Source organism: Saprolegnia diclina, assembly GCF_000281045.1.
Source record: "Saprolegnia diclina VS20 unplaced genomic scaffold supercont1.17, whole genome shotgun sequence".
Taxonomy (NCBI): domain Eukaryota; phylum Oomycota; class Saprolegniomycetes; order Saprolegniales; family Saprolegniaceae; genus Saprolegnia; species Saprolegnia diclina.
In genome coordinates, this window is record NW_008246084.1 from 692,882 (window position 1) to 707,189 (window position 14,308).

The following is a 14,308-nucleotide window of genomic DNA, read 5'->3' on the forward strand; positions in this document are numbered from 1 at the left end:
TCTTCGTCGCTGTCCATTTCATTCATGTCGAACGAGTCGCGGCGCGGCCGACGCTTCTTCACAGCCGCCTTGGCTTTGCCCTTGAGGATCGTGCCGACGACGCGGCTCAACGCCCCCTTCATGCGCACCGCTTCGCTGTGCACGTACGAGCCTGCTTCGTTGTACACGGTCGCGTTCGCACACACAAGCGTGAAGTCCTCCTACGCCCAGACGATGCATGAGCGACGACAGTCATTTCAAGGTCGTACATAGTAGGCGGCAAACGACCCATACAGCGTCAGCTTGGCTTGCATCGTGCCAAAGTCCATCGGGTGTGGAATGATGGCCGAGTACCCCGGCGCAATGTCGTCGGTGACGGGCGACGCAAAGATGTTGGCCGCGTCTTCGGCCTGGATCGCACGGTGGAGCACGGCGAGGTGCGACGCCAACGAACCTTTGGCGAGCCGCTGGAGCCACTGCTGGCGCTGGGCTACCGAGAGTCGCAGCTTTTGCACGACCACGGCGTCGTCCGTGCAGCGCCGCTTCGGGTTTGGACTTGCACCGTCGACGCTGTTGGAGCGCTTGGGCGGGCGCTTGGTCTCGAGCGTCCTCTCGGGCTCAACCTGGCTCACGGCGTGGGCCGCTTGCCACGTCGCGACTTGCAGTGGGAATAGCGGCTGCAGAATGGACACGATCGCTGCGACAAGCGACCGCGCGTTCTGCGCGATCGGGCTCGTTTCGACGTTGTACTTTTCGCAATTGTCCAAAATCAAATGCACGTCCGCCAAGAGCGCGTCCACTTGCCGGTAGTAGCCGTGCTCGACGCGGCTCCGGATGAGCGAGAGGTCCATCGGGTTTGCCACCGTGACGTAGTAGTCGGGCGTCGACTCGGGCACCGGCGGCACGAAATCCAGGGCGACCGAGAGCTGCATGATCGACGCCAACGCCCGCAACAGACCCGCGCGCCGCTCGCCGTCGATCGTCGGCAGCGGCGGCGCAAGCGCGAGCTGCGCCAGCCGCGCCTCGGCACTCGCCGGCTCGAGCTCCCACGGACTCACACGGACCGTGTCGCCGTCGTCAAAGAGCACCGTGAGACACTCCCACGGCGAGTCGACGTCGGACTCGACGCGGTCGTTGGCGAGGACGGTGCCCGTGTTGAGCACCGAGTCGATCTGAATGCCGTGGTCGTCGGTCGAGGGTAGGACCGTCTGCACCGTGTCCTGGACGGTCCACGGCGCGCCAAACCCGAGCGCGTACTTGGCGTACAGTACGACAAAGTCGGGGCAGTCGCTCGGTTGCATGTGCACGCGGAACCGCCGGCGCACTCGTGACGGTGCGTCGTCGGGCTCAAACTGGTCGTTGACAGGCACAAACGCGTTGAACGCGCGTCGGCACGGGTCGCTCTCATCTTGGTCGTCTTCAAAGTAGAGGGCTGGGAGCCCGACGACCTCGAGGTGGAGCTGCATGAGCACACGCTGGTGGGGCTTGTACGTCTCGACCAACGGAAACGTGTAGGCGATGTGCACGATCTGGCACTGGACGGCGGCAAACTTGCGCGGAAACGTCATGTACGCGGGCTGCGTCTTGGACGGATGGAAGCGCAGGTAAAACTCGTGCCCTTGGGGGCAGTAGACGACAACGTCGCCGACTTGAGGCACATACGACTGCGGCTGCGGCAGAATCTGCTGGCAGTAGAGCCGATCGTAGCTCAAGCCAATGCGCTTGATGTAGCCCTCTTCGAACGCGACTTGGCTCGTGAGCAGCTGCGCCTTCATGGCCCGCAGCGGGTCGTTGCGGATTGTGGGTGATGGGACGTACATGTGCGAGTGGTCGCCGCAGTAGTACGTATCTTCGTCCTTCCACCCGGTCGCGAGCGCGCAGTGAAAGTGCATCGTGACAATGCACGCGTCATAGTTGCAGCCGAGCGTCGCGCCCTTCTGGCCGCAGAGGTTGCACTTGAGCAGCCGCCCGCGGCGAAGCTCCTTCGCAATGTTGTACCAATGGCCGTCGTCATAGAACGACTGCGGTGATGTGATCGCGCACGGGTCGTGCACAAACACGCGCTGGCTGCCGTTGACGAGCGGGTGCACGCCGAGGGTCTCGCCTGGTAGCGTCATGCCGGCGACGTCGCCGCGGCCGCAAAAGCCGCAGAGGATCTGGGCACCAAGGTCGACGCGCCGCTTGGCCGCCAGCATCTCGGCAAACGTCTTGGTCGTGTCAAACACGTCCCGCTGGCTGCCAGGCACCTTGGTCGACTCTTCCACGGCGCCTCCTTGGGTATCGTCCTCTTCTGGCTCGTCGTCGACGGGTGACACGCGGGCTGGCGACACCGCCGTGATACGTTGCTCGACCTCGTCGTTCTCGTCGTCACCGCTTGACGGACCGTCCAGAATCTGTCGTTGGTTGCGTTTCCGGAGACGCCGACGACGGGGCGCGGGCTCGTCGTCGTCAGCGGACGGTCGCTGACGGGAGCGCAGTGCGCGACTGCCATCGGCAGTGCGGTAGATACGGGGCGGCGTGTCGCTGCCACTACCCGCGTCGCTCTCTTCATCGACAAGATCACCCATGGCCTCGTCGTCGTCGTCGTCATCGTCGTCGTCGTCGCCGTCGTCACCGTTGGCTGTCGCCGGGACTTGAAAGTCTTCGTCATGGTCTTCGTCGGACGACAAGACAACATCGAGCACCGAACGATCGCGGTCGTCCGTGTCGCGGGGCGCCCGTCGCACCACAGGTGCGCGCACCTCGGACGCGAGCACCGGGGCGCCATTCACACGGTACGACTGCGTGGTCGCGAGGGCGCTTCGGACGCTCCGGACGCTCTTGGGGGTGACCGTCTCGATGAGGTTGGGGAACGGCTCGTAGTTGCCATGCGCGTTCTCGTCGCTTCGCACGATGCCTTCCAAGTTGGCTTGATAGAGCTCCGTGTACTGGGCGACGCGCGCGGCCCGGTTCGCCGCATAGTCCTCGAGGCGCATCTCGTCGAGCAGGAGATGCAGCGGCTGCTGCGCGTAAATCGACCGGCTCATGTCCATGAGCGCCGACCGCGGCAAGAGGTGCGGCTGCACATGCGTGTCGCGGTCGCGGACGTTGAGATTCACGTCCATCTCGATCGGCGCATAGTCGTTGGCGAAGTACTGGTCGCGCGGACTCGCCTTGTAGCTGTCGCCGGCGCCCGTGCCAAAGATACAGAGCCGGCCGACGCGGTCCGTGACGGCAAAGAGGTCGCCACTCGGGGAGAACGCCACGTCGTGGATCGGGCACGGGTCGCCGACACTGTCTACGTTCTGGTACTGCCGCAGAAGGGTGCCCGCCGATATGTCCCAGAGACAAATGCGTCCGTCGTAGCCGGCCGTGAGAAGAATGCGCCAGTCCAGCGGGTGGACTTCCATGGCAAAGACGGCGTTCACGTGCGCGCGCTCGTGATGCCGCAGTGTCATCATTAACGCAAGCGTCGTTGGGTCCCAGATGCGGATCGCTTGCTCGATGTGCAGCGCGTCGGCGTCGGCCTTGCGACTGTGGAGCGTCACGAGCCGCTCGCCTTGAGTCGTCCACATCATCATGTCGGCCGACCACGAAGCGCCCTGGCGCCGCCCACCCTCGACAGTCTCGGGCGATGGCAAGATGTGGATGCCGAGCTTCGGACGAGTCGCGGTTGGGAGTTGCCAGAGCCGCGTCGTGCCGTCCTTGATCGACTGCGTCGCCACCGACTCGCCGTGCTTGCTGAAAAACACATTTGTGATCGGCGACGTATGGCCCGTCAGCACCAGCGACGGCTCGGTCACGACCGTACTCTCGGCAAAGTGCGGGTTGGCGACCGGTTCCGTCGGCGCGATCGGTGCCATCGGTGCCGTCGACGTCGGCGGTGGCACAAACCCGACGGCCGCAACCTCGGGCGACGGCTCATGGTGGACGTCGGGAATCGACGCGACGACCGCGTCGATTTGGTCTTGCGTCGACGCCGACGTCGTGGCCGTCGACGAGAGGACGTGGGGGCCGACGTGCCAGAGCCGCCCGACGCCGTCTTGACTCCCGGTCGCAATTTTGGTGCCGCACGGACTCACATCGAGGCAGAGTACCTTGCACGACCGCGTGACGCGCGTGCCATTCGCCGACGGTACATGGCCCAGCACAAGGAACGGCTTGATGTTGAGGCAGTATGCGTGCTGCTGAAAGAGTCGCTGGACTGTCTCGGTCTTGGTCTCGCGGCGCGGGCCGGGCGTGATGCGCGGGAGGCGGAAGAGGAGGCAATGGCCGTCGTCGGAGGCCGAAACGACCACGTTGAGGTGCGGGTGGAATCGAACCGTGTTGACAACACTAGGAGCCTTCTCCATGAGCCATCGACACTTAGATGTAAATGCGGTACCTCGTGTGCCCGACCAAGACGGCGATCGCAAAACCGGTTGCGATTTCCCAGACGCGGACCGTCTTGTCGTCCGAGGACGTGACGAGGAGACTGCCGTCGTCGTTGATGTCCATGTCGGTGATGTTGCCCACGTGACCGTGCAGAGTATACAAGAGGTCGCCGGTGCGGGCCGACCAAATCTTGACGAGCCGGTCGTCCGAGCCGGTGATGATGAACCGGCCCGACTTGTCAAATGTGACGCAGTACACGGAGATTTGCAAATGGCCGCTGAGCGTCTTGAGGATGCGGTACCGCGTGTAGGCGAAGATCGGGACCGGCTCCCGGCAGGCGTTGGCGGCGGCGAAATGGCCGAAAGGCACGGGCCGCCCGCAGCGCTCGCGCTGGAGAAGGGCCCGCGCGTGGTTCGTACCCACAAAGGGTTTGGTCACGGCCATGCCCCAGTCGCGCACACGGCTCAGAAGCTCGTCGACCTTGCGCTTGTCCTGCACAAGCTGCCGCTGGAGGAAACGCAGCTGCTTGGCGCCGCGCTGCTCCTCTGCAATGTCCGTGCCGGTGGTCGCAAACTTCTCGAGGAGGCGCTCGACGCGCAGAATCTTGCGCTCGCTGCCGCGCATCTGCAGCCAGAGCTGGATCAGCTCCTGGATCGTCGACCGGCGACCATCGGGCGTCGATGGCGTGGGTGGCCGCGGCTTCAAGAGCGTCGTCTCGTTCTTGCGCGCGCCGTCACGGAGCAGCTGGACGAGGTGCGTGGGCGGAAGCTGGCGGTGGCGCAGATGCACATCCGTGTACGTTGCTGGCCGCTCGCGTCCTTGCCAGTCGACCGCTGCGTCGAGCAGGCCCAAGCTGTGCAGCTCCTCTTCAAGCATCGCCGCCGTCCGCGAGCATGGCGTCGCTTGGCGCAGAAAATTTGCAATCAGAAAGTAGACGTCACCCATGTCGCTCGGCCCCGGCGCATCGCTCTCGCCGTCGCCCATGGTGTCGACGTCGTCGGGCGCCGCAATGGCACCCACCGGTGGCCGCATTGCCTCGACTGGCGCAGGGCTCGGCGCCTCCAGCGCAGTCTCTACATCGCGCGCGCCCATGTCGACGTCGCGCTGGTCGGCGGCGCCGTCCATCGGCCAGGGTCCTTCGCCAGCTCCATCGTCGTCCCTGCTGTCGTCCATGGCGGCCGATACAAACTCCAAGTTGCCCCGTTGCCCGCCGGTCTTCCTATCCGGATACATCCGGATATAGTCGCATTTGATTGGTTACAATGGCGTCCGGAATTAGCGCGGGAAATGTGCGGCCCGAGCGCGCGACCGCCGCCTCGACCACAGAAGACAATATTGACCACAATAGAGCACGGAATGTACTACATATTACAATATGAATATATATACATGTCTCTTGGTTCACAGCAAGAACTCTACGAAGCAACGCAGAGGAGGCTAGTAACTTTGCCGGTGACATTGCATATTTGAATGCAATCTGAGGAGATCCTTGGAGGGTGCATTGAAGAAGCTGTGACCTAGTCTTTGTCCTCTTCGATCGTCGTAGGGCTAACGTGTTCGAGGAAGGCGGTGTAGGGGGACTAGAACATTCGAACGAACTCGGTATCGGCGACGATGACGCAAGGAGGGCCAACCGCCGACAAGACCACGGCCTGTACAACCTGTACACGTAACGACCAGCGACGCACTGTGCTCCATATGGTAATCAAAGACGTCGCCACGCCCACGACCGTCCAATGTACGATTGCTGGATGGTGCTCCATGTCCACGTTGAAATAAAATATGGATAAATCGGGAAATAGTCTAGTATCTTAGGAGCGACAGCAATGTGTCGATCGCTCGCGCGACGCATGCGAGTACTACGTCCATAGAAAGGTGCTTCGCGGCTGCCCTTGGCGTTGGCGATGGGGAGGGTAGGGTAAATGGAGGTGCATTTTGGCCAATCCGATGCCGTCATCCTACCGAAGTCACGGTTAGCTGGATACTGGAACCGGTTACTCGCCCACCGAGACAGCGTTGGCGAGATCTCGCTGCGACGATCGAAAGAGCGCTGCGGGTGACGTCTCGACATCCTCCTTATACTTTGCATATCTATTTCTTCTCGGGTCTTTCGCTTCTCTGGTCGAGATGGGTCTCTTCAAGCATATTTCCGAAAAACTGCAATTTTTGCTCAAATATTTGCAAAAAAACGGGATTCAGAGATGCGTGGATCGGATTGGCTTTTAAGGAGTGCAAAGGCCTTGTGATTGGCTGGTTTGTGATTTTGCGGGGTTTTCCGACAATAGCGGGCAAATAGCGGGTTTTTCATACTACTAATTCTCAACGCTTTGAAGCTACACCTAAGACAAAACACCGATTTCCGGTATTATTACATCTTGGCCAAGGTCGCCAAGTAACCATCCAGCAGCGGCACAAGCTGCTTTCGAGACATGGCAATGTTGGCTTGGTCAAAGGCGTCGACGGCGGCCTCGCCGAGCGCATCGAGCGGTGTGAGCTGCAACGGCGCACGGTTCAGAAAGGCGACGAGGTCGTCTCGCAGGCGGCGGTCAGGGCAGTACAAGAGCAGCTGGCGCTTTGGCCCGTCCGCCGCATGCACCATCGACTGCACGAGGGCAAATGTGAGGCCGAGGCGCGACCGGTGGGCTTCCAGCTGCGCCAGCGGGCTCTCTCCCTTGGCCCAAAACGTCGGCAGCGGCACCAAGATGGCACTCGAGCCATACGAGACGCCCGACGATTCGAATCGCTTGTAGTCGTACGCAAGGCAGTTGGCAAACGTAAAGCGCGACCAGTTGTCCGGGCTAAACTTCTCTTCGACGAGCCACGCATACAAGTCGTGTCGGGGCACGAGCGAGAGCGCATCAAGTTTGTCCAAGACGGCTTGGTCCCGCGCCGTGCCCTTCTTGGCGGCCGCGTCCATGTTCATCGTGTCGAGAGCGATGACGCCCAGAAGCAGCGTCACTTCGAGCGGCTGCAGGGATACACTCTAAGCACAGGCCATTCGAGTCGGTCAAAGTGGATGCTGGTTCGTACGCGCTCGGCGACAAGCGTGCAGGCGGACCCGACCAACGCGCGGCCGCCCGCGTCCGTGCGCTCGAATGCAATGTCACGCGACGAGCCTGTCACATGTCCATGCGCACCGAGGTCATCGTGATGGTCCATGATCGCCACCTGCCATCATTATCATCATCTGGAAGTCAACCGATTTGGGGCGTACCACGGACGCATCCAGCGACGCGAGCGCGGCCTTGAGCTTGTTGTGGTCCGTCAAGACGAGCCGCAGCTTCTGCGCCGCATGGAGGCTGGCGAGGTCGATCTCGTCTTGGAAGAGGAGCGCGTCTACGTCAATGTGGGCGGCGCAGAAGAGCGCGCTCACTTCGCAGCGCAGCGCAAACTGGTCGCGGTCGACGCTCATGACGGGCACGGCTGAGACCGCGAACGCATACACCAAGCTGCTCACCATCGAGTCGGCGTCGCAGGCCTCGTTGCCCATGACGACCTGCACGGAAGCGGCGGTCGCGACCGCCTGGCGCGCCTGGCGAAGGAACGCATTGAGTTTCTCGGCGTGGGCTGGCGCAAAGGCCGCTTGGATCGCCGCCGTCCGACTCATTTCACTGCAAGACTTGATATGGGTTATATATGCACCCTCGAAGGTTTTATCCGCTGCCACAAATACCGCGATTAAAACGCCACATTTATCGATCCTAGTTGTGGCGTAGCGGTCGAGGCGCCAAGCCGCGACGCCGTCAGCCGCCAGTCGCCACGAAGGGTCCGAGCAAAATTTGCCGCCGGCGACCCACACACGGAGTATTCATCACCCTCTGGGAATGCGGAACCTACCGCCTTCAAGCGATCGAATCGGCAGAGTTGTCGCAGGCCAGGAAAGAGTGGCTTCGACGCAACGACAGCCGTCACCCAAGCTGCGGCATGCCAAGCCGCGCGCCGATCAACCTGGCCTTCTGCGGTGATAGGAGGTCGTCGCCCTTGGCTTCGCCTCGTTTTCTTGCGCCTAATATGATCGCGTCCGTCCCTCGCGGTCGCAGCTTGTCCGTGACGAACCACAGGATTCGGCCCCGTAGATTGGTCAAGTACGCACCCTAAAGGCACTGACGATTGACGGATCTGAAGCAGCCTGCACCCTGAACTACAGTACCTCGAACGCCTAGTACAGTACGTGAGCGATAGATTCATTGACATCGAGTATGGCTCGTCGCTCGTGGGCGCAACTGACTTGGCTGCTGCGCGGCGCCATATCATCTCCTTCGGTACTCGATTTTATACAGTGTATCGGTGCCCTATCACTTTTGGCCGTTTCTCTTCACTGGTCCAAAGCCCCTCTTGGGCGTGGCACTTGAAGTTTGTATACCAAGATCGTCATCTGCAGCTGATATAAACTTCGATGGGTGCCCTTTGCGTTTGTATGCACGTTGTCGAAGGCACAGCTTCGAAGTTCGCAAATGGGGCAAGGCCATTGGTCCAAACCCGCCGCCCAAGATATTTACAGTACGAACGCACGATGGCCGTCGTCGGTCACTTTCCTTTCGTCACGATGGCCCGCGAAGAGTACATTCCGCTGACCAAGCCTGAGAACGCCGGCATCCGCCGCGCCGAAGCCAAGTGGTACAACCGCGTCAACAAGGTCGCGGTCGCGGCCGTCGCGGCCTCGGCGCTCCTCCTCACGGCTGGCTTCTCGGGCTCCGTGACGCTGGCGACGACGGCGTTGACGCCGCTCGACGGTGCGTCGTTCTGCGACATTACCGGCCAGGCCTCGGGCTACATCAACCTCCCGCACAAGAAGGACGGCAACTACTTCTACTGGTTCTTCGAGTCGCGCGCCGACCCGGCGAACGACCCGCTCGTGCTCTGGCTCACGGGCGGCCCCGGCGGCTCGAGCATGATGGCGCTCCTCACCGAGAACGGCCCGTGCTCCGTCTCGGCCGACGGCACGCACACGGTGCCCAACCCGCACTCGTGGACCAACAACGCCAACGTCATCTGGGTCGACCAGCCGATCGGCACGGGCTTCTCGTACGGCGCCAAGGGTGACTACGACCACAACGAGTTCGACGTGGCCCAGAACATGCACGCGTTCCTCAACGGCTGGCGCGATGCCCACCCCAAGTTTGCCAACCACAAGCTCTTCATCGCTGGCGAGTCGTATGCCGGTCACTACATCCCGGCGATCGCCGCGCACATCCTCGATACGGCCAACGACAACGATGGCTACAAGCCCATCGAGCTCTCGGGCGTTGCTATCGGCAACGGCCTCACCAACCCGACGGTCCAGCTCGCGCACCACGCCGACATGCTCCAGGACAACGCGTATGGCAAGAAGCTCATGAACGACCACGACTTTGCCGCGTACAAGCTCGCGGTCAAGAAGGTCGTCGACCTTGCGCACAAGTGCAACGCCGAAAACGACAACCTCGCGTGCACGGAAGCCACCGCGCGCTGGATGACGGACGTGTCGCACCCGATCATGTCGGTCGCCAACGTCGACCCGTACGATCTCCGCAAGGACAACATTGCCGTCCTCAAGAAGGAGGTCGATGGCACGCACGCGCCGCTCTCGCCCGATATGGTCGCCAACTTTGGCTCGCCGGCCGTCCACGCCTTCCTCAACAACAAGCTCGTCCAGGAGAAGCTCAACGTGCACACGGACCGTGTCCACGGCTGGAACGAAATCGCGCAGCACGTCTTCCGCAACTTTATGGGCGACTTCTCCAAGACCTTTGACGGTATGGTGGCCAACATCCTCGACGCCAACGTCCCGGTCCTTATCTACGCCGGCGACGCCGACTTGGTCTGCAACTGGAAGGGCAACTACGCCTGGACCACCGGTCTCGAGTGGAGCGGCAAGAAGGCCTTCAACGCCGCCAAGACCGCTGATCTTGTTGTCGACGGTGTTGCCGCCGGCACCGTGCAGTCGGCCGACAAGCTCACGTTCGCCCGCATCTACAACGCCGGCCACATGGTCCCCGCCGACCAGCCCAAGGTCGCGCTCGAGATGATCAACCGCTTCCTTGCCGGCAAGCCGTTGGCGTAAGCATATGTGTGTTGATTCTTCTTAATCGAATGCCGTGCGGTCGTTCCTCGGTCTTTTAGTCGCGTAGTCGATGCTGGCATCGGTCCATTATATACTACTAGTATGTGTATTTTTCAAGTGCCAGATGTTCTAGTCGGTCGTTGCACAGCCAAGCACAGTCCCATACCCAAATAAAATAGAGCTACCGGTACCGGTACTGAGACGTGGAGCTATTATATACTACTACATATGTAGTAGGGAGCAATGTGGCTTGCACAAACTCGTGCCGCAGTAAATATCATGTCACGATTACTTGATTAGGGTTGGGTGGGTTACCCATCTTGGGACTGCGGTTGATCACGCGCCTGAAATAGGGAAAAGGCGCCAGCGGTTATCGGACGACGGCCTTCATGCGCATCGCTGCCGCCGGGCCCGAGGCCAGTGGCGAAAATGCACCGAACGTCGTCCACGTCCTGCACTCGGCGCGAGCGCTCGCAGGCGCGGCGACCCGCATCCAAGCGTGGTTCCGGCTCTTCCGGCAACAAACGTCGTTTGTGGTCGTGCGCGAAAAGTACCTCCAACTGCTCGCGACGATCGGAGACGACCACGTCGGCGTGCTGCGGAAATGGTACTGCATCTACCTGCAGTGCCGCCGCCCGCAAGCAAAGCCGCCGGTCCACGCGGCGTCCTGGGAGGTCGTGTCGGTCCACACGATGCGCCGCACGCTGCAGTCGCTACCGCCCAACGCGTCTGCCTCTGTCTCTATTCAACTCGTTTCACACTCGGCGTAGGTCGGAAGAGGTCATTTATGCGTTCTTGGAGGCGCTGCCGTCCCGATGGCTGGTCGTCGACTGGACAGACCGCGACGACATGGCCCGACGCGCCCGACGCGATGACGACGACGAGGACGAAGACGAAATGCGACCGCAGGACACTCTGCTCCACATCGTTGTGCGGCGGTGCAGCAATGTATCCCGCGCCTGCTTGGATCTCTTCCAGCACGATGAAAGCACGAGTCTTCAGCACCTGGTACGCACGCATGGATATGCATCTTGTCATGTGTGGGGGGTAGGGGGCGCGCGACCAAAGCATCGTGCACGCTGCCGCCGAAGGCGGGCATCTGCGGACACTGCAGGCGCTTCTCGTGGCCGGTGGCAACATGCACGCCAAAGACATCTCGGGGGCCACGCCGCTCCACCTCGCCGCCGCCAACGGGCACGTGGCCATCGTACAGTACTTGGCCGAGATGATGCACATGCCGCTCAACGTCACGACCGAGAGCGGCGAGACCCCGTTGCATCTCGCGGCGACGCACAACCACGTATCCGTCGTCGGGTACCTCTTGTCGCAAAAGTGCAATCTCAACGCGGTGACCACGGCCCACTTTTGCTCGGCGCTGCATTCCGCCGCGACACGTGGCCACCTCGACGTCGTCAAACAGCTCTTACAGGCGCATGCGGACGTGCTGCCCAATGCCATCGGCAACACGATCCTGCATGTCGCTGCGGAGCACAACTACACGGACATGTTGGCCTATCTAAGCTCCTTGCCGCACATGGGCAACTTTGCCATGGCCGCCAACAACCGCGGCTACTCGCCACTGCACGTTGCCGCCGTCCATGGCGCCAAGGACGCCTACGCACTGCTCAATGCCAACCCGTGGCGCAGCAAGCCTGCGCTTGGACTTGTCGCTGTACGCACGGCACATGGAAGCTGACTGAATCGATGCGGACTCTAGGACTATGAAGGATACTTCCCGTTCGCGCTCTTAGCGCAATCGGACGGCATCACGACCGACGACGCGATTGGACGCTACCTGCCGCGCACCGAAGAAGGTGCGGACGATGTGCCAATGTGGCATGCATGTGTCTTCCAGCAAGTGCTGCACACCGCACCCGAATTTGCGTGGGCCGTCTTGGACGCCTACGCGATCGCGGCGACCAACCAGCATGGCGCCCCGGCGCTCAGCATGCCCAAGGTAGGCTACAGGCACTAGGGTTGCAGTTCGCTACCGCTCATGCTCTTTGATCTTATTTATCTTATTTTCGGTGGGGTGCGTAGTTGGATGAGATGTACGGCGCTGATATCGAGTCGTCGCTACTCGGGATGCTTCTGGACCGTCTCGATGTCGCGTCCAAGAACGACCGGTCGGTGCTCTTGCGGCTCTTGCAGCACCCGATTCCGTCGCGCATTTTGCGCGTCAAGTGGAAGTCGTTTGGTCGACGCATCTACTACATGCAGCTCTTTGGCGCGGCCTTGCTCCTGGTCACCCTCACCATTGGCATTGCGATGGCTCGCCCGAATACGTCGTCGGGCAACGCGACGCAGCCGGCTGCCACCTTTTACGTGTCGCTCTTTCTCTGGATCGATTTCGTGCTCGTGTCCATAGCGGCCATTGCCATCAGCTGCGCGTACGAGCGCGTGCTGCGGTACGTGCGCCACGGCGTCATCCGGTTCCTGCGTGTGACCAAGGCGGCCGTGACCTCGCCGCGCTTTCTGGCCACGTCTCGGCACTTGCCAACCCGACCGACAAAAGGGGGGTTTCTCCGACGCCGGCTCAAGGAGCTGCTGCTGCGGCACTGCGTCTCGCCCTCGACGCCGTCCACATCGCTCGTCAACACGGTGCTCGCGATGGGTTTGCTCACAGTGACGACGAGCATCGCTGCATGGCTAACGCTCTTTGTGCTCTTTGGCCTCGGCAGCGCCACCGACGCCTCGCCGCGCACGGCTTTTCTCAACCTCAACCTTGCGGTTCAGTGGCTAGCAACGCTGTACATGTTGTCGTGGGAAGCTCTCGAGTGGTACGGTGCGCCACGCCGGTACTTCACCTCACACTGGAATTTCATTCAAGTCACTGTGTACTGCACCTTGTTGCTGCTGCCATTAAGTGCACCTTCGGACGAGACGCATGGCACGCTCTTGGCGCCGCTGGTGCTACTCTCGTATCTGAATTTCCTAGAGCTCCTTCGCTTCCACGACTGGACGGGCCCGATGATCTCGATGGTCCACTACATGCTGCGGGACGTGCGCAATTTTCTAGTGCTATACAGCGTGTTTCAGTTGGGCTTGACGTGCGCGTACTATGCGCTCCTGCAAGGCCAGCTTGGCTTCTCGACCTTCTCGGAGGCGTTCGTGTCGACGTACCTCATCATGTTTGGCCTCGGCGACGCCGATGTGATGCTACGCTCAGCGCCGTACCCCCAGCAGTATGTGCTCACGATTTGCTTCATGCTTCACTTTCTTATTGTTGTCATTGTGCTCCTCAATGCGCTCGTTGCTACCATGACCAAGTCGACAGATGCCATCTTGGACCAGGTTCAAGACCAAGTCGCTTGCAATCGCGCCCGCACGATCCTGCGCGCCGAAGTGACTGTACCGCACCGCCTTCGCGCGTCGCTCTGGGCGACTCTCCGAGCACGCGCAACGAAGCGGGGCGACTTGTACTTGTTCAAACCTACGACCGTGTCCAAAGACTATGAACAAGTCGACGATGACGACGGCAACGATGCTAGCGCTGCGATGCAAGCGCTGGAAATTCGCCTCGCGCAATGTGTCGACACGATCGAGAGCCTCCGACGCGCGCAAGAGGACATGGAAGCCCGGCTTCTCGCCGAGTCGGCCAAGACCCAAGACGCCCTCGCGGCGCTCACTGCGCTCCTCGCCCAGCCACGCGCGCGAAAACTCAAGCTCACAGACGTCGAAGCGCGGTAGAGACGCAAAGCTGTTTGTTCATCCTGTGCGTCTTGGTACAAAATAGCTATTAGGACCGTGCACTAAGAAAACAATCAGAAAGGTGGTGTCGACGACATGTGGACGTTTGGATTTGCATCACGTGCTGTCAGCGAACGACCCAAGCAGCGTGAAGAGCTCTGCCTACTAAAGTCCGAGGTTCCTACCGACGTCGGAGCCTCGAAGGCCTTGACAAAGCATGTCGTCATGGGCCTCACTCGCGGG

At 61.3% G+C, this 14,308-nt stretch overlaps 4 protein-coding genes across 4 annotated transcripts in view; 2 read left to right on the top strand and 2 right to left on the bottom strand.

Annotated features, from left to right (window-relative positions):
* Nucleotides 1-5,457, bottom strand: part of SDRG_06457 (hypothetical protein) — a gene marked incomplete at both ends in the record, with an annotated part of 6,059 nt that extends 602 nt beyond the window's left edge. The window contains 3 exons of the mRNA XM_008612236.1: nt 63-200; nt 249-4,293; nt 4,343-5,457. Coding sequence (XP_008610458.1) covers nt 63-200; nt 249-4,293; nt 4,343-5,457 — 5,298 coding nt within the window. The remainder of the gene's footprint in view (nt 1-62; nt 201-248; nt 4,294-4,342) is intronic.
* Nucleotides 5,458-6,617: 1,160 nt separating this feature from the next.
* On the bottom strand, nt 6,618-8,546 carry SDRG_06458 (hypothetical protein). Its single transcript, XM_008612237.1, has 4 exons — nt 8,483-8,546; nt 7,547-8,426; nt 7,363-7,500; nt 6,618-7,315 (listed from the first exon to the last, which is right to left on the bottom strand). Exons 2-4 carry the CDS (start codon nt 7,937-7,939, stop codon nt 6,701-6,703), a joined length of 1,146 nt encoding a protein of 381 aa, XP_008610459.1. The 5' UTR covers nt 7,940-8,426; nt 8,483-8,546; the 3' UTR covers nt 6,618-6,700.
* A 273-nt stretch (nt 8,547-8,819) lies between these two features.
* On the top strand, nt 8,820-10,500 carry SDRG_06459 (hypothetical protein). Its single transcript, XM_008612238.1, has one exon. It carries the CDS (start codon nt 8,846-8,848, stop codon nt 10,373-10,375), a length of 1,530 nt encoding a protein of 509 aa, XP_008610460.1. The 5' UTR covers nt 8,820-8,845; the 3' UTR covers nt 10,376-10,500.
* Nucleotides 10,501-10,709: 209 nt separating this feature from the next.
* Nucleotides 10,710-14,298, top strand: SDRG_06460 (hypothetical protein). The gene is made up of 5 exons (XM_008612239.1): nt 10,710-11,102; nt 11,146-11,383; nt 11,427-12,047; nt 12,093-12,332; nt 12,416-14,298. The coding sequence occupies exons 1-5, from the start codon at nt 10,765-10,767 to the stop codon at nt 14,063-14,065; spliced, it is 3,087 nt and encodes a 1,028-aa protein (XP_008610461.1). The 5' UTR covers nt 10,710-10,764; the 3' UTR covers nt 14,066-14,298.
* Nucleotides 14,299-14,308: the final 10 nt, after the last annotated feature.

Bases quoted from the DNA above. Each gene is read 5' to 3' on its own strand.
- SDRG_06460 (XM_008612239.1), top strand. From the start codon at position 10,765: ATGCGCATCGCTGCCGCCGGGCCCGAGGCCAGTGGCGAAAATGCACCG. The intron at 12,048-12,092 runs GTACGCACGGCA...TGCGGACTCTAG, and splicing joins CTGCGCTTGGACTTGTCGCT to GACTATGAAGGATACTTCCC. The intron at 12,333-12,415 runs GTAGGCTACAGG...TGGGGTGCGTAG, and splicing joins CGGCGCTCAGCATGCCCAAG to TTGGATGAGATGTACGGCGC.
- SDRG_06459 (XM_008612238.1), top strand. From the start codon at position 8,846: ATGGCCGTCGTCGGTCACTTTCCTTTCGTCACGATGGCCCGCGAAGAG.
- SDRG_06458 (XM_008612237.1), bottom strand. From the start codon at position 7,939: ATGAGTCGGACGGCGGCGATCCAAGCGGCCTTTGCGCCAGCCCACGCC. The intron at 7,501-7,546 runs GTACGCCCCAAA...TAATGATGGCAG, and splicing joins CGTCGCTGGATGCGTCCGTG to GTGGCGATCATGGACCATCA. The intron at 7,316-7,362 runs GTACGAACCAGC...GCCTGTGCTTAG, and splicing joins GCACGCTTGTCGCCGAGCGC to AGTGTATCCCTGCAGCCGCT.